The sequence below is a fragment of the Grus americana genome, chromosome 2, assembly GCF_028858705.1.
Source record: "Grus americana isolate bGruAme1 chromosome 2, bGruAme1.mat, whole genome shotgun sequence".
Classification (NCBI taxonomy): domain Eukaryota; kingdom Metazoa; phylum Chordata; class Aves; order Gruiformes; family Gruidae; genus Grus; species Grus americana.
In genome coordinates, this window is record NC_072853.1 from 2,573,711 (window position 1) to 2,593,113 (window position 19,403).

A 19,403-nucleotide genomic window follows, 5' to 3' on the forward strand; every position below is an offset into this window, starting at 1 on the left:
CCTCTTTTTTCATCCACCAGCATCTTTTAACACAGAGCTCTCATGCACGGAGTGTCTTTTATCATGATTTTATCGGATTGCTCTCGATTCATACACTGGCACAAACGTTATCAGAGGTTGTGAATAAAAGTAAGACTGTGTGTTCTTTGAGACAGGAACTGTCTTTTTGTTCCATATTTGTATTTGACACCAAACCCCTTGGTATTCTGCCTATAAATGGATTCTGGATGACAGTTCAGTACAAATAACACAGCTCAATATGATAATTTCAAGTAATTTTCACATTTTAAAAGATTCCTAAAAAGGTGGTTTCTATTCATCAGCTTACAGACCTATATAAAACAGTTGCAAACACAGGATGCTTTCTGGAATGTATTTTAAGAAACTGTTATTTTAGAACTTTTTTTTTTTCTATCAGACATGACACTGTTTATTTTACCGTTTTGATTTTTTTTTTTCATTTTACCATTTTGATTTTGTTCTGCACCAACATGGTTCTGCCCAGTTTGCCAGCAGTTTGTAAAGGGGAGAGAAATAATTTGCTTTCCAACTTTATACCACAAGGTTACACTTTCCAGGTACTTTTTCTCAATCAGGTAGTTTTGATAGAAAGAGAAGAGAAGAGACGAGCACAACAGAAATACGCACATCTCAGCTGGGCCAATATAAACCCATTGCCTCAACTGAAACCAGGCTGTGTACTTGGCCAGCTGATGGGCAGGCACATATTTGCTTTTGCTACCTCTGCTGCAGGTTTTTCCTTCCTTGTAACAAAAAAAAAAAAAAAAAAAAATCTCCAGGAGGGCCTAGGCACAAGGATATGATGTCCCAAGATGCTGCAGAAAGATCTAGCAGAGCTTGTCAGTCTGTCAAGACCATTAGCCCTTGTTTTCCTTTAAGAGGAGAAATCTGTTTCTTTGCAGCACGTAGCCATGCCTTTGAGATATCGCCAGTTCATGCAGCATTCATTTCTTTTGTATCATGTTATTGCTGACTGTAATTTTTTAGCCTTTTCCCAGGCCTTTCATCTTCAAAAAGCTTAGCAAATCCAGGCATGGAGTCTTGCCTTTGAGGTTACACAGATGGAAATCAAGGGAGAACTTGGCATTTCCAGGGAAACTAATACTGTAGAAATTCTCCCAGTGTAACTGCAATTATAAATCAATCACCAACATTTTAAGACACTCCATTATCAATAATTGAATGTGAATAAAATCCTAATTTACACTCCTTCGCCTCTTCCCTGCATAGTTTTCTTTCTCTGTTCCCTGCCAGAGACTGTTTACTAGATGGTTGAGCGGAAATCCAAGAATAATCTTTCTATTTATGGTGTTTCATGCATATGTATGTGCAAAGAGCTAATCTGCCTCATGCAATCACAGCCGGGAGCTTTGAATCCCCACTAACAGCTCTGACAGTGAACACCCAGAACAATGTGAGAAAAAAGCACGAAGGAGAACCCGAGCTCACAACTGTGCTCTGAAGGAGGTAGGAGAGGGTGAAGACATCCACCTCCTGTCCTGGAGTGAAGAAGAATAACCAAAGAGGAGGTCCAGCCATGGTTTGCCATGTTGAGCATCCCTCAGGATTTCTTTCTATGGAAAGAAGATCCTAGCACACACTTGGGGTTGCAGACAACCCACCCAGGGAAAGTGAGAGCTCATCCTTTCTCCACCTCTTGTCCCAAGAAAATCGTGTTGGCCATGAAAGACAGCTCTGCTTTGCTAAGTTAATTTCTGAAGGGCACTTTAATAGGAGCTGAGCTGGCTGGCTGCATCTCTCCACACTTCTCTACACACATATGACTCCAGCAGCTGTAAAGCTTTCCCTAAAACATAACCTAGCCCTAACCCGAAGGGCTCTCCGTAGGAATGAGTCTCTGTGATTCATTAAACCCTGAGGCTTCTCTGCAGAAATGATTCCAAAAGTGATAACATGCTCTGGCTGCCAAAGTAGATGCTTGAAAAAACTGGCCGGTCACTGGTTGCTGTTAATTAAAAAACTAAATTTTGACTTCTGATTGCGACTTTGGCAGCAGGAGTAGTGAAGGACACTTCTTGCCTCACTTTTCTGCTCAGCGGAGTTAGGATGGCTGGAGCACTTGGGAAGACGGGAAAATGTACAACAGGAAAATATTAATGATGAGCAGCGATTTGTTATGCCAGACACCAATGGGGAAACTGAAAGTACTTTAGCAACAGGCACCTCTCCAGCTGGGTCTGTAACGGGGTAAGGCATGTATGTGCAACCAGTGCACGTGCCTTGAAAATCCACGTTACGTCTTGCCTTTACTGCTCGAGTTGCACCGTGAGCTGCAGTGAGCCCCTCGCAGCCCCTGACTCTGCAGTGTGCACAGCGTGTCTGGCAGCGCTTCCTACCCCCAAAAGAGGTGGTTTTTTTGTGGCTGTATTCATTAGCATCTGCCAAGTGCTTTAAGCTCAGAGTATAAAAGTTGTTGGAGAAATAAAAGTAAAGCTGAGATGTTGGTTTGGGGGGGTTTTTTAAAAGCCTTTTCTCAATCTGTCTTTCTTTGTAATTTTTGGAAAATAAAATGGTTAAAGCTTTGCAAATAACCATGTTTCTTCCCTGTGCCATGTGCCAGCTACTCTAGGCACATATTCAAAAATATCACATTGGTTTTAATCAAAGCCCCGAGGATGCTGACAAATTATCAAAGAGAGAGCGAGAGAGAAAATTGAAATCTGCCATTTAGTCGTGTCTTTGACATGTTGCGAATTAACAGATGGAGGAAAAGTGAGGAAGAGCTGCCTGAATGGATCATTTCAGTGCTAAATCAGAGGAAAAGCAAACAAACAAACAAAGCCCAACTGATCTCCTACCTTATTCCGGGTCTGGGTCTGTCCGATCAGGATGAGAGCGTTGGAGGAGATGATGGATAGGCAGAAGTTGATAAGAATGACAGAGCGTTCTGAGCGAATATACCTGCAGCAAGAGAAGAGGGGGAGGGAGATGCACCCTGTTACAACTTCATTAAGTTACCTCTGAAAAGCATCAACCAGGTGCAGGTTGCACTGGGCCAGGGTGGTAAGAGATTGCCCATTTCCTGCAGATCTTGTATGTTAAACAGACAAGAACGAGGAGAAAAGGGAGAGGGAGAGCTTAGGTGTAGTGCTCAGCCCACAGATCTCTCCATCCTCCCCCCATCAATGCCGGAGTTATGAGCATGAGTTAACAAACTAGGGGCCAGCCTGGTCCCTAGTGTGAGCTGCTCCTAAAACACTAGAGTGCTGCAAGTCTTCTTCAGCTCTCCTTACTTGAAAGGGGACTTGAAAAGGAGCTTGAAAGAAAACATACAGGCAACACATGGAAAGATTCCCAAATAAGAAGAGCCACAGGCATGCTGGCGATGAAAGCAGATTACGAATGCATGCACCTTCACAACAAAGTGTTTGTGATTCAGCATTCCCCTTTGTTTAACCTAACAACCCATCCTGAGGTGAGAAGACGGAGAGGTTTAACACTTCTCAAAACTAGGCCAAATAGGTAACTGCAGTTGTGGTTCTGGGACATTAGGGGTCCAAGTTAGGAAGCTGTTGCCTTCAGCACCTTGCAGGAACAAGCTATTTGTCATTTCTGATTTGCAATGTGCAGCACAGCACCAACTTGCTGCTGAGGTATTTGCATGACAATTAATTCAAAACACTGGCTATGGGTAAAATTTCTTTGAGGGCACTTTTATGTACCTAATAAAATTAAAAAGGTATTGCAAAAGTGCAAGTCCTCAAGGATTGACTCAGGACCTGACCATACCGACACTCATGCACGTGAATAATATCAGTGCTTCGGCAAGTGCCCTGCCTGAATACCAGATGAGTGAAGAGTAGACACTGGTGCTTATAGAAATTAGAAACAGATCTATTAATCAACCAGCTCATCCCTGGAGGCTAATGCAGGATTATTTCCTATATTCCAGCACATCAACTATTTATATTGGTAATTTAATTTCATTAACTAATTTTAGCAAGAGTGAGTTGGTCGTGCTTTGGCTGCAGAGTTTTGAGTTTCTGACTAGGTGGGCAGGAACGAGTTTACTGCATGTGTGTGTTCTGCCAACGGTAAATCTTTGCTTTAGACCTACTGAAGGCTGAACAATTTTTATTTTAACTTCCCTTTGAGTTTCACCTTTGGATAAACATGAACCTTGAGGATATGCTACCCTGGGTACAAAAAAGTCACTGATGCAAAGTAGCCTGAACTTGTACTTAGCCTGTTGGAAATCTGGTTTATAGGTCATTCTCCCTGAAACTCACCCAACCCCAGAACAGATTACAAAATTTAGGCTTCCAGCTCAACTAGAAACTGGGTTGACTGCCTGCAAAATGAGCCTCTGGTTCCTTTCATGGCCAGTCTGATCCCAAATTTCCTTATTTCATTGGGCTCAATACAATGCTGTGCATCACCTGGATCCTATTCCATTTGTGGCTGGAGGGTACACAGCCATCAATCTATCTACGTTTTGATTGTGTGAAGTAAAATATCAAGTCTCCATTCGGCAGCTTCTAGGGGATAGAAAGGGAGATTTGGTCTCTGTCTTAGCAGGAATGAGATGTAATGAATCTTCATAGCAACACTATGATCCAACTGGCATTAGCATGCACTTCAACGGTTTCCTCTGGTCAAAAAAGGTAAGAAATGAGTTGACTGTAAGTATAGTCTGTATGTGAATGTAAGAGAAGATAAACCAGCTGCCTTCAGACTTTTCCCCCCCTTAAGCAAACCTTTCCTTTCTCCATGCTTCCCTTCATGCACTGAGTGTTCATCCTGTTCCCCAGATCCCTGAACCTCCGAAGAATGAGACAGGGGTGGCAATGTGCAGGATCACAGAATCAGATTAATTTAGGTTGGAGAAAAACCTCTCGAGTTCCCAGTCCAATTCTCTGCCCAAAAAAGGGCTAATTTCAAAGTCAGACCAGGTTTTTTAGGGTCTTGTCCAATCAAGCTTTGAAAATCACCAAGAACAGAAATGACACCACCTCTCTTGGATTACTTGTTACAGTACTTAACTGCTCTCATGGTGAAGGATTTTTTTTTCCTTGTATCCAGTTGGAATTTCTCCTGCTGCAACTGGTGCCTCTAGACCTTTCCCTGTATACCTCTGCAAGCTGTTGGACTTCTCCATGACTCTTTCTTATAGCCTCCTCTTCTCCAAGCTAACTAAGCCTTGTTCCCTCTGCCTCTCCTTGTACATCACGTTCTCCAGCTTCCTAAGCATACACTGGACTTGCTCCAATGTCCTGACATCTCTCTTGTATTGAGTCCAACATTGGGCAAACTTTTCCAGATGTGGCCTCAAGAGTGTCAAGCAGAGGGGAATAATCAACTCCCTACACCAGTTGATTATATTCTTGCCTATATAGCCCCATATAACGTTAGCATTCATTGCTGCTAGGGTGCACTGCTGATTAATTTTCAAATCATTGATCACTAGGACTTGCAGAGCTTCCCCTGTGGAGGCATTACCAAGCCAGTCAGTCCCCAGCCCACCTTGGTCCACACGGTTATTCTGTCCCCGGTGCAGGACTGTGTATTTGTCTTTGTTATACCATTTCTCCAGCCTTTATCTCCAGTTTGCTGAGGTCCTTCTGAATGGTAATGCTGCTCTCCAGCATATCAGTCCCTCCTCCCAATTTGGTATCACCCACAAACATGCTGAAGGTGCATTTTGCCCCACCATCCAGGTTTTTAAAGAAGACATTAAACAATACTGGCCATAGTATCAACCCCTGTCAGATACAACCAGTAGCCAGATCCTGATTAGGCTTCAACCCTTTGACCATTACCCTTTAAGTCTGCATGAACTTCATCCAGCTATTAAGCTACTTTAGAAGCCACCAATCCGATGCACAGTTCCCTGGTCTAGATACGAAGATGCTATGGGAGACTACGTTAAAGGCCTTGGTAATGTCAAAGTATAGAACACCTACTTCTGTCCACAGTCATCCCATTACAAAAGGGAAACAAGTCAGTCAGGCACGATCTGCCATCAATAAATCTGTGCTGTCTATTCCCAATTGCTTTATTATCCATCATTTTGCCTGAAATAACCTTTATAACTACTTGCTCCTTAATCTTCCAAGGGGCTGTGAGTAGGCTGACCAGCCAGTTTTTCCCCAGATGCTCCTCCTTGCCCTTTTTAAAGACGGGTGTAACATTTGCCTCTTTCCAGCCGTCAGGAACCTCCCCATATGATAGAGTGGCTCCACAGTAACATCAGCTAGCTCCATCAACACCCTCAATGCATCCCATTCGGTCCCATGGACTTGCAAATGTCCAGCTTACTTAAATGATCCTTATCTCCCTCTTCCTTGGCAATGGGTAGTATTTTCTTCTCCAGACTCTGCCACTAGGTACAGAAACTTGGGTTCCTGGGAGCAAACCTTGCCAGTAGAACAAGGCAACGAAGGTGCTGAGTACCTTCACCTTTTCTACTTCCTTCTCCATTAGGCTACTTTCCCCAATCAGCCCTGGGCCAACACTTTCCTGGATAATCCTTTGGTGCTGACATACCTACAGAAACCCTTCTTGATGCCTTTCACATCCCCTACCAGTTTCAAATGCAGCTGAGGTCTGACCTTCCTAATTCAATCCTGCACTCCTGGGCAATGCTTCCATAGTCCTCCTTCATAGCCTGGCCTGGCTACCAAACGTTTCCTTGTTATGTTTCAGCTCAATCAGAAGTTCCCCATTATGCTAAGACGACCTCCTGCCATGCCTGCTTTTTTCCTTCCATTTCCTCTTCTCCAGAACAGGATGTTCCACAGAAAGAAATCACCATTACCAGCCAGAACGTCTGGTCAAAGAAGTCAGGAATTCACATCAGAGAAGGAAAAAAAACCCACAGAACTTGATGGGTTTTGCCAGAGGAGGGATCTCCAATAAAGGTAGAGCTGCTCCAGGGTGCTGTCTCGCTACCCCTTGGACGATACATGGACTCTGCCTACTTATCAAAATATGCTGTACTCAGCCACCAAAGCAGGGGAAAACTCACTGCAAATTTAAGGAACTTCTGCTCTGGTCTGGGTCCTGCAGGATGTGGGGAAGCCCTGTGCAAACCGAGACAGATGGAGAAGGTGGGAAAACCCCGCAGTCTGTCTCTCTGTCCCCATTACGCTCCCTTCCTCTCTGCAAACACTGACTCACTCTTGCTTTCTCACCGTGCGTACACACATCCTTCTCCGTGCAGTCACTTACTCATTTGTGCTACCTCCCACCAGGGCCACCAAGTGCCTCAGCATCTCCGGCAAAGGCAGAGTTTCTGTGTTTAAAGCAAGTGTTAAAAGCCCCTTGAGAGCTCATTGACAACCACTAAATCAATCCTCATCCTTTGATGGGCAGGGAGTGAGAAAAGCTCGCACTGATATCTTTCAGCGATACAGCATTTACCCAGCCGCCGCCAGCGAAAAAGGTCTGCCGTGCCCCACATACCGATGGGCTGGTGGAAGAGCTATTCGATAGTGAGCATTGATCTCCATGCTATGGAAAGGTCACTGATTCCAGAGGCTGTTGAACCACAGAGAGTTCAGGGATGGAAAACATATCAGGGCACTCCTGAAACACCATAGTGTCAAGGAGCTGCTTGAAAGGAGTAGTACCAACCAGCACTTAGAGAAACACGGTACTAAGTCATTTCACCTGTTCTGACCCTTGAACAGTTCCTTTTCTCCCCAGTTTTTCACTTTCATGTCAGTTTTCAAGAGGGAAGATCTTTTTATTTCAGTTCCCCCTCTTTTTTCCACATGGGTGGTGGAGCATGTGGCCCACACACAGATCATGTCTCCAGCCGTGACCCAGGACAGCTACTGCTGAGATGTAACAAGGTCACTCCACTTCTATGGCCCACTGTGTCACTGACCTCTCCATCGAGACTGCTAATAAGGCCAGAGATGCACCATCTGCAGCAGAGTTTTTGCAGCCATCTGTCTACTGGGAACTGGAGTGAGTCCACCAACAGGCCACCAACAGCCGTCAAACAGAAACAACGTCCAGTTTTCAATGAGGCTGTGCCAAATTGGCTGTGTCTGAAGTGATCGCTTGCATCAAAAAGCTCATGCCGTTCATGCCCATGGCTGAGTAGGTGCCACTAAGAAGCAACCATTATTTAGGGGTTTTGAATGGGAAGCGGAGGGTAAATTCATTTCCTCTCTGATATGCAGCCCAAAGCTGCGATCACCTCCCTTTTACTCTGCCTCCTTTTCCTTACCACGTTCCTTTCCTTCTTTCTCTCCTGCCCTTTCTTTCTGCTTCCCATGTATAAACAAACCCTAGCTGGGCAAAATTCTGGGAAAGGTTCCAGATTGTCAGCCTCAGTGAGCCTATTCATCACAAGTGTTTCATACTCAAGCTGAGCCTATGTATGCACGCTCCAGATGCCTTTGTCCAGAGGTCTGAATGGGAAATTTCCCGGCCAAAACTCCCTGAAACAGCTGAGCTCTGGTGAGTGCTCTCCGCAGAAGACCAGGCAGCTAGGGCACGAGGATTTTCTCCTCTACACGGTGAGAAAGGACCACTTTGATACAGCTCCTGTATTTTAGCAATGACAGCTGGAATAATACTGCTGATCCCACTTCTGAGCATTCCTCCAGCTGTTGTCTATCAGACTATATAACATCTAGGGCAAAATGAAATGGGAGCCAGGAGATAATGTTGACTTGAATATGATGTTCCTGAGACCATTAATAGGACAGCACATTCATGTCCAGCAGCTATGCCTAAAATAAAAAGGACACACAGAGTGCTCAGGGCTCAGCCATGGGAATGCTGTGAAGTTTAGAAAACATGAAAACATGATCTACAGAGAAGAAATGAAACAAACTCAGCGCAGCAAAGAGAAATTCTAGAGATCACTTGATCATGCTTTACAAATATTTACACAGAGAGACTTAGGATAGAGAGCCCTTTAATCAAGATATAGCTGGTCTCAGGATCACTTGGAAATGCACGTCCATCCTTGGCTAGCTCAGAAATGCCCATTCAAGCCTCCCATAAACATGTCCCCCCATTCATGCTGATCATTTTGGGCATAGGCATAATGCAAAGGCTGAAATGAGAAATTAAAAAGTGTGTATTTTAAACAGGGCAGGAAATTGACTTTACTGTCCTCAATAACAGTAAATATTGAGGGGCACACTCCTGGAAGAAAATACATCATGTTATTCCAAATGACTCTGGCATGCTCCAAACTGATTCAACCTCATGTCTAAACTTGGGTTTCAGATCCTGAACTTGTTTCTCATAGGAAAGAGAGGGTGAGGCTCGAACACTTGCTCTTTACTCCTCTATCCTAACTTTCCACTTGATCCTGACACCAGTGACACCAGTAAGTCACCTACCAGCGCTGCCCAGTGCTGCCCAGCCTGAGGAAAAGCAGGAGAGGACAAGGACTTGAGCAGATCCAATGATACCCCAGGCACGGAAAAACCTGAGTTCTAGATAAATGTTATTATGATCAGTCTTCAGCTCAGAGCACTTGCCATAATTAACTAGCCACTATGCACTGTCACAGTATCAACATAAAAAGATGCATTTTTGCTTATTTTTTACTCTCTTGTATCTTTCCTCTGTCAAAGGGTAGAAAAAGTTATCTCGATTCACAACTCTCAACTGAATTTACCCTTTCCTCCCTACTAAGAAGAATCACTTGACAAAATAAGAGCCTCAGACTGATCCTTTCTCCCCAAAGGGTCACCAATAATTTCCAAACAGTATATTCTCCGTGGCCACTGCATTTCAATTTCATGGTTATTCACCTGGTTCTGATTTTCTTTCTTTTGTTTAGCTTAGAGTCATGAAGCTCACAGCATGTTTGCCATGGGCTTAGGAAAGGCATGGGTCTCATAGTGTAAAGTCGGATCTTGTACGATACAGAATAGGAGGAAAATCCCATGCACACCTCGGGTCGTTCAGCTCATACAGTCCACCAAAACGTATCTAACGGGCATGAGCCAATGCGGGCCTTCGTTCAATAAAAATTTGCTGTCAAACCACTTCAGCGTCTATAAATGATACAATTTAATGTTGCACCTGAACCTGCTTATAGGTGTACAGGAGCTCTTTGCAATGGGATGTACTGAGGAATCCCATATGCATCTGAAGCTAAAGGCAAAACGTAGCTAAGAGGTTGGAGACGTATTTAGATCATGCAGTTTAACATCCTTAAGCTCTTGAAAAGTGCTGTCAGTTCTTCAGGACAGATGTTTTTCATAACGGATCATGGATGTTTTGATGTTATCAAAGACCCAACTGGGAATACCTTGAAGCAGTCTGCCTGCCAGGAGGCAGTGCATGTCCACCTCTCCGCGAACAAGGTTTCCTGGGGTATACAAAAGCATCCAAAACAGCACGTGGCTTTTGAAAATGGAACAATGTGACTACACGGGGTCATGGCACTAATTTGACTGTACTAATTTCTCTGGCACTAAAAGGAAAGAATAATGCCAACTAAGCCACCATGATGACTGTTTGCAGGACCCACTCATTACAAAACTGTCCTTCCTCAGGCACCAGACACCCAAAACAGGCGAGCAAAACCGCCAGGACCCATGTAGATCAAGAGACAGTTACTTTCCCCAACAAGAAGAGAAGAGAATGAAAGCCATACCTCCAAACAGAGACATAAATGATAATCAACAGCAAAAGTGTCAGCGAAGATACTCCACAGCCTACAATTAATGTGACAGAAGGCACCAGCACCTTTTCCATGTTCTGAAAGAGAGAAAGAAAGACATTAAAAAAAAAAAAAATGCTCAGCAAACGCTACCAGCTTAATTTCATGGCAAGAACTTTCCTCCTAATTGTCTGTGTCTCAACTCGCCTGACCTTCACATCACACTGCACATACAAATAAAGAGCAAAGAAGACCAGGATCTATTTCTGGTTGACCCAGCTTTTTTTTGGACCTGATTCTGCTCCCACACACACACCAGTGTTAAGTCTGGGTAACAACTCTGATACCCATGGTGAGGCAGGTGTGTAAAAGGCGTAGGTTGCAAGAGAAGGATCAGGCCCTTCATATCCAGTGTGAAACTTTAAAGATAATTAATGCGGCAATAGTAGAAGGCAGTGCCTACACTAGAACAATTACAAATGAGCTGTTCTGGGAATGGTGGTGATGAAGGTTGGAGGATGAAAAGAAGGTGAAAATCTTCTACCAACTACAAACATCCATCTGGAAAATGAGGAGATGAAGCAAGAGAAAAAACACAAGATGTATACCCTCCCCAGGGACCCAGTATCCAGTCATACCATCCATCACTTCACTACTCTTACACTGCTACAAAAGACATTTCTTCATATACAGAGGTCCTTACTGGAAAATCTGGTGTGGAACAGTTTTCCTTTCCTGTCTGAACACAAAAGATCTGCTGATCATCAGCTCTTGCAGTGTCAAGAACAAACACACATGCTATAACCTCTCCTAGTCTAGTTCTCTGCGTCACTGGGACTACCTGTGTAACTAGCCAACATCTGCCAGACTAATATCACTAAACTCCCACTGTTCTCAGCTTAGAGTGAGGATCTCGATCCCACTTGGTTTTCTCTGCTGCAGGCTTTTTTTCCGGCATGTTTCTCATTTCCACATCAGTGATCTCTGCTGGCATGAAGGCAGAGAAGCAGAGACCCACTGTGCAGCAGACACACGAGAACCCTCTATTTAGAGCGATTAGGCAGTATGCAGAGGTGTGGGAGCACAGTCAAGGTTGTCATTAGATTGGCGCACTACCAACACCTATCACTACAGCCATGGAGATGAGATGGTTTCTGACATAGCAAGGGCTTAGCATAGGGGAAAAGGAAAGCAATTATGCATGAATTTGGGAATGGAACAGGCAATCCCCTAAGGACTCCTCTACATCATTTTGTTGGCAGGCATGAGGCTGCTCAACCTGAACTTCCAATCAACAGGACACCACAAAGTTGAGGCTACTGCAGCTCTGTTCCAGGCTACTGAGCCTGCTGCAAAGCAAAATATATTAGGCAAGACTCACTGCTATGCTTATATGGAGTCCGGCCAGCTCAACACATGGGCACAGCAAGCATATGTCCATTGACTCAAGGCCCACAGTCAGCACAGGTTTACTCCACAGAGCCCACCACAAAGAGGAGACAAACAACCCTGATATATTGGGATCTGAGCTGAGTTGTCCCTTCACTCTGAAGGGCTTGGGAAGATCCTCCTTACTTGCATATTTTGACCAAAGGCACCTCTCACATTTTGAATCTCATTGGGAGGAATTAACAAAGAAAACATTGCACAGGGTTTGGATGCTGATCCTAGTTCAACTTTCTGATATTACATAACTGGATTTCTGGCAGTATCTTAGTCCTTTTAACTACCAGCAGTTGTGCAGGAGCCACAAGAATAACATTGTGTTGAGCCTCGCCAATCCATCCAGCAAGGTCCTGCATCTCCCTTACCTACAGCTTCCAAAAATGCTTCTGGAAAATATTTCAGCTCACATGTGGATTCTTCCTCTAAACTTCTATGGAGATTCGGATGACTGCGATTTTCAACATCAACTCATGTGACTGTATTCCCACCCTGAGAATTTACCCCTGCCAAATATTTGTGGAAGGCTAGAAGAAGTTTTTGGGAACTAGGTAAACAGAAAGTCATTTCAATGAAAATATCAACATTTTTATTCGTCTTCTATCAAACAAGATTGAAATTGGACATGTTCCAGGCACTGTGAGCGCTGAAATGTTGTATCCTGCTCCTTATAAATTGAAATGTGGAAGAGACTTTCTTCTGGGAACAGAAATCTCTTATTTAGTCAGGCACTAGGGTAGGGTATGGGAGAGAGATATGAAATATCCAGTATGAAGCCACAGTTTCTTCCTTTGCCACCTTTGTTTCCCCCCCTGAAGAACTCAAGTGGGCAACAGTCCTGTCCCACCCCAGAGATGCGTGGTCGTGATGAACACACAGTGAAGCACAAGCTACTCAGACATGGATTGCTCTTTGCTCGCTCGCTCCAAGCTCACTCCCAACCCTTCTTCTCTCCCTGCTTCGCCCTTACGGCAATATGAGTTCACATAGCACAAATGGTGGCCTGGGATGAGCATTGATTTTGACATTTGATTTAAGTAGGTCTCATTTCACTGACTTTTCATGGGTAACTGGATAAAAGTGAGGGAGGAGCTCCGTTAAAGCAAAAAAAAGCCTGACATATAACTCACTCCTAAACTATCCGTGAGCAAACAAGAAATGGAGATTGGATTTTAAGAGATGAGCAGACTATGTCCCTGTATCTCCAACTCAGTAATCCTAACTCCTCTCTCTCACATCCTCACTGACATCCTTCCACCCCTAACAACCTCAGGTTCTTTCACCCCCTTCCCCACCCCTTTTCCCACATCACCCATAACACTCTCCTAGATCCTCCGTCGGCTAAGTAAAGCTTGCATTGCGTGTACTGGACCATTCGTAGGTCAGATGTTTGCTTGTTGGCAAGGCATTACACAAATGCCGACTGGTGAAGTGGAAGCCACCCCAGTGGGTAATTGCTGGTGTCTATCTGCAGACCTTCCCACAAAAAAGACCCTGATCTGCACCTCCTTCTTTATACTTCAGCCAAACTTTCACAAAACCCATGCCCACCAGAAGGACTTTTCCTGAGGAGATGCTGTGAAGCTTATCCTTTGTTCCTACAGAGAAGGGATGGTTGGTTCAGCCCTGATGGGGTTTCTGTTGGCATCATGAGGGTGGGTAACTATAAAAAACACTGTCTTGCAATAACAGCTTGCTCCTTTGGGAATAGTAAGTCCTACAGGCTTAGGCCATGTAGCTTAGGATTCTGCTCTCTTTCTTCATTATTAAGGTTTCTCTGTCCTCCCCATCATCCTTTCCCCCTCCCCCACTTCTTCCCTTTGGCAAAAGAAGCATCATTTGTTTTATTCCTTCTGACTAATTAAACCCCCTGACAGAAGGTGGTCGGATGCTGTAGGATCTGAGCCTTGCGAGGGAAATTTCCTTGGAGGAGAATGAGGGGGAAAAGCAAGGTTGGTTTAAAAATAAATAGTGATACCAAGAGAAAACCATCAAGGCATTCTCAAGGTAAGAGAGAAAGCAGTTTTATGGGAGTTTCCCAGCACCACACCGAGGAGGAAACTGGTTGCCTGCAAAAGACAGGCTAGGAACAGGGTCTCCACCTGCTTGAACTGGAGACAGTCCCAATGGCCTGTCCCTCACCACCTCCCCATGTCTGCTGATGAGTGCCATCCAGAAGCACCCCGAAACACAGATGAAGCTGTGTGTGGTTGGAACTGGAAAGAAAATCTTGGCCTGGACCAAGAAGGAAGAGAGCAGGTCATCATGCATCCAAAGTCCTGTGATTCTGTCACCAAACATGACAAGGGAGTAGAGAAGCAATCAATGACATCAGCTGGGATGGAAATAATGAGCACTACTGCCTGGGGCTGCTTGCAGTCCTACCACCTCATCACTCTGCCTAGCAGGGCAGAAGGACGCTCCTCTTTTTCTTTATAATTTCACTTTGCTTCCTTCTTCTCTTCTATTTCCTTCTTTCCCTTTTTCCCTCATTTTTCTTTCTCTGCTTTGTCTTCTTTCCTCCCTTCCTTTGGCCATTTTCCATGACATTTTCTGCCTTTTCTTCTTGCTCTTAATGCATCTCTCTGGCTCTCCCCCCTTTACATTCTCTGCATTTCTCTCTTTCCTTCTCTTACTTTTTGCACAACACTGTAAAAAGCGACTTCATTCGAGTCGTGCTTGTTCCATTACCCTGCTCTGGCTCCAGGGTCAAACAGGCTCCAATTAGAACAAAGTCAAAAATGGTATTTCTTAATGCCATGCAGTTTGCCTGAGACCTTACAAGCAAGCTGTTCTTTCTGCTTTTTCTATCCTTGATACCGAGAAAGGCTGAACAAAGTCTTTATAGGTACAACATCATACAAATAAAGTAACCAAAAATTAAACCATTTACTTTGCTCTCAAATTAAACACAGGCTTACGAGTTTGGAATTTGAGGTGCTGGATTTGTTTGGTTTTAGAAATGTGTTAGCTATTCAGAATGGTTGCCTTGAGCTTGATTTCCTGCACATTTGAAATTAAAGACTCATCAAGTTAGAAAATCTCAAAAATACTGGTTGTGAGGGGCATCTATAGCTTTCTAATCCAATTTACTGCTTGGAGCATGACTACCACTAACATCAGGTAAGGTTGGCCATGGTTTTGTCTAGATGAGCCTTGGAAATTCTCAAAGATGGAGAGCTCCCATCCTTATGGTGACCATTCCAGGGCCACACCACTCTCCTGGTGACAGGTTTTTTCCTAAGGTCACACATGAACCTCCTGAGCTACAGTTTATTGCTCTTCTCCTTATTAAATCATCAGGTACGAGCAAGAGGATTTTGGTTTTATGGTTTTTGTAATTTCCCCTCTGATACCTGTAGGTTGTGATTAGATTGCCGCATACATTCATCTTTGTAAGACCAAGGAAGTCCAGCTCCCTCTACATCTCCTCACAGGTCATGAGCTCAAAGCAATGAGACTCACTTCACTCTTCTGACAAAGAACTGGAGAGAGTGAGTGTGATTCACTCTGGGAATTGCTCAGGAACCATTTTACTGTGCCACTGGTCTAAAGGCTTTTTATGATTCTTGAGAAGTTTTTTAAACCACATTGTATTGATTTCGATGCTGGCTGGACAACTCTTGTCAAAGCAGAGAGCTAGTTGTTAAAATTGCTGGAAAATAATGCTTTTAACAGTACTCACAAAAGTGAACAGCTTTCTAAGAAAAGGGGCGTACGTCAGTGTTGTAAAAAAACGACTGAGAAGGGCTGAATGACCATGGTCTTGTCATCTGACAAAAAAATCCTGATTTTTTTTTTTTTTAATCCCCATTCAGTCAGATTCTGGGTTTCAGGTGCAGGCCCTTTGTATATACACATATATACTGCAGTGGTGTGGTAAAGCACCAGCTGTGTACTCTACCCCAGTACAACCACTGGACAAAAAGGACAGCAGCCACCCAAACACCAGCAATCCGCAGCAATATACAGTATCTTCTTGGGACTTTGGTAATGAGTGATGCTATGACGCCTTCACCTGGGTTAGAACCAGGCTCTCGACACGACTCAGCTGACAATGCTGCCACTGATGCACGCGTTCACCTTTGGGGAACAGAGCTGAGAGGAGCAAAGCTTGCCTGCAGAAGGAGCACACAAAGGGAGCAGACCCACTGAATAACCAGGTGATGTTCGTACCCCACCATTCTCCTGACCATCATGCGGTGCTCAGTGAAAGTAGCACTGATGTCGAGCTGTCTGGTCATGCCAGGGTATGCCAGTTGCTGAAGCCCATGGTAAAACTATAGATACAGATGGAGTTGTTCAAGGGAAGGCTCAGTTTTCACCTCCCAGAAGACATATTTCTTCCACTAATTGCAAGACAAGGAGAGAGGAAGAGCAGGACTCAAGCTCTTTTTCGTGGACCCCAAAATATGGGCAGTAGCAAGGATTTAGTGAAGGCAAGATTGGGCCACAGCTGAAAGGAGGTTTTTTGGTGGGTCAGCATTATCAGAGGGATGACAGGGTTCACTCAACTCAAAGCAGAGGAGTAGCGAGGAGGCCATTTTTTCATAGAATCATAGGATGGTTTGGGTTGGAAGAGACCTTTAAAGATCATCTAGTCCAACCCCCCTGCTATCGGCACAGATAACTCCCACTAGATCAGGTTGCCCAAAGCCCCATCCAACCTGGCCTTCAACACTTCTAGGGATGGGGCAGCCATTAATCATCTGGGCAACCTGGTCCAATGTTTCACCACTCTCACTGTAAAAAATGCCTTTCTTACATCCGATTTAAATCTACCCTCTTTCAGTTTAAAACCATTGCCCCTCGTCCTGTCACCACAGGCCCTGGTGTTATGGACCGGACCCTGGCCAGCCGCTAAGCACCACACAATTGCTTATCACTACCCCCCACAACAGGATGGGTGGGGAGAATCAGAAGGGTAAAAGTGCAAAAACTTGTGGGTTGAGATGAAGACGGTTTAATTATTAAAACAAAAAAAACAAACAAACAAAAAAAAAAGAGCGGAAAATAGAGAGGGGAAAAACATCCCCCCAAAAAATAAGTGATGCAAAAGAAAACAATTGCTTACCACCAACCAACTGATGCTCAGCCAGTCCCTGAGCAATGGCAGCTCCCAGCAACCTCCATCCCCCCAGCTTTATATGCTAAGCATGACATCATATGGTATGGAATATCCCTTTGGTCAGTTGGGGTCAGTTGTCCTGGCTGTGTCCCCTCCCAACTTCTTGTGCACCCCGAGCCTACTCACTGGTGTAAGCACTGCTCAGCAGTAACAAAAACAACTCTATATTATCAACACTGTTTTAGGCACAAATCCAAAACATAGCCTCATACTAGCTACTATGGAGAAATTTAACTCTATCCTGAACAAAACCTGGTAAAAAGTCTTTCTCCATCTTTCTTATAACACTTTATATATTGATAGGCCACAATAAGGTCTCCCCAGAGCCTTCTCTTCTCCATCTTCTAACCTCTGAGGGAGGGGCTTTGAGATCCCTGCATGAAGATCACTTAATGCCATAATTAATAAATGATCTTTCTGCAACTTCTTTCTGGAACAACCTGACATCCTCCCCAGCTCAGCTCATGTCATTGCAAGACAGGTCCAGAGGATTACTACCTTGTTTTGCTTCCTTCGTATCATAACTACAGGCTTCTCATGTCAAAGCTAATAGTCACCCATTATCGGGAACGCATTTGTGGAGCTGAGGGCCCCTTTTATGTAATTTGGCCAGTCTAACAGACAATTCCATGTAATTACAGTACACAAAAATCACCCAGAGAGACATCTTAACGTGCTACTATTTATTAACAATTGCCAACTCTTCACTCGGTATCGAGTCTGCTCTCAAGATACAACATGGCAATCTGCGTTTAGTAAACAGCCTTGATGAAGCTCTCAGGGCAGAGGAGTGGTCACGCAGTCGCTCGTTAATACGAACTGTCAGGATAATTTCCTTCAGGCTGGCAGGGAATTACAGGAGTTAACAGTACGCATTATCTACCTGCCAGTCATCACCGCCATGGTCAGCTTGCTGCCACTCTTTGAACTACCAGACTACACTCTCAGTGCCTCAATTTCCAGTCCTGATATCAAGGAGGGATGGATTAAGCTCATATTAACTCAAAGAACCACTCTCCTCTTGCCCAGCCAGCTGTTCCCAAACATTTTCACTATCATTATTTAAAATATACAATACTTTATTCCCTCCCGGCCCCTTTCCCATTGCACTTTGCTCGGCCATGCTATTGAAATCACTGTTTAACGGGGTTTTGATGAGTAGCCCTGAGCCGCTTCACGTCACTCTGTGAGCTGCGGTTTGGGAACCAGCGTGCCGAGCAAAGGGACCACAAGTGAGGAGGTGGGGGTCTATTCCCACCTTGCCCGTAGGTCAACTGTGTACATGTGGCTCCATCACTTACGCCAATCTTTTCAAAGTCCTCTCTGTTTTAGATTGCAAACACTGGCCTTAACTTCTCAGGGGCCTATTTTGACCCCCTGGAAATGGAAGAGAATACTACTGCTCTCCATCTCTCTGCCAAAGCTTAATTCAGCTTAGATTTCTGATACGTGTAAATGCCTTAGGGTGTTCCTAGGGCTACATCAGGACAATCAAGCACCAGCATCTCCTTCTCTGCTGTGCAGTATTAACATGGGGAGGTATGGAGGGGAGAGAGAGGAGGGAGCTTTTGGATTAACTGTTTGTGAGCTGGCCAGATGGAGTATCTGTTTTTTAAATCTTTGCTTTTCATGCATATGGTAAACTTGCTCTGTTCCAGCCTTTCCCTTTCAAGCATGATGAAGAGAAAACAAAACCCTTTTCTACAATAAAGCTGGTAATAATCAAAATGGCCTATTCCTCTATGGGTACACGCTCTTTCCTTCTGAGACAAGGGAGGCAGAAGTGAACTTTAATCAGATTGTGCAGTACCACTGTCACAGGCACTGCTGGTAAGCAGCAAACCTCCCTCTCACTATATCAGTCCTAGCAAATAATATGGTCCAGGACCCACTCCATTGCATTGAGATGAAGTGATACGGTATAGATAATATTCATACAAAGTCACTGTTCAAAACAGAGGGGTCTTATCCATACTGCCCAGTGGACCGTTCATGGACCATGCCATTCCCTGGACCACAGCTGGACATCGCTAGCTGGCACAAGCCAAGACACAGACGGGGAGCATTATAACAATTAAATAGTAGAGACAATTACAGGACAGTGCTAGAGCCTTTGCCATGGAATTTAATTATCTTATTAGTTATATTATTATTACTATTACTAGCATTATTTTATGGTATGGACATATGGTCTACATTAAAAATGAG

At 44.3% G+C, this 19,403-nt stretch overlaps 1 protein-coding gene across 2 annotated transcripts in view; it reads right to left on the minus strand.

Annotated features, from left to right (window-relative positions):
* Positions 1 to 19,403, minus strand: part of ADGRB1 (adhesion G protein-coupled receptor B1) — a 283,833-nt gene that overhangs the window by 57,242 nt on the left and 207,188 nt on the right. For both annotated transcript variants that reach the window (XM_054816238.1, XM_054816237.1), the window contains exons 19-20: positions 10,619 to 10,722; positions 2,841 to 2,943 (exon numbers count right to left, since the gene is read on the minus strand). In XM_054816238.1, coding sequence (XP_054672213.1) covers positions 2,841 to 2,943; positions 10,619 to 10,722 — 207 coding nt within the window. The remainder of the gene's footprint in view (positions 1 to 2,840; positions 2,944 to 10,618; positions 10,723 to 19,403) is intronic.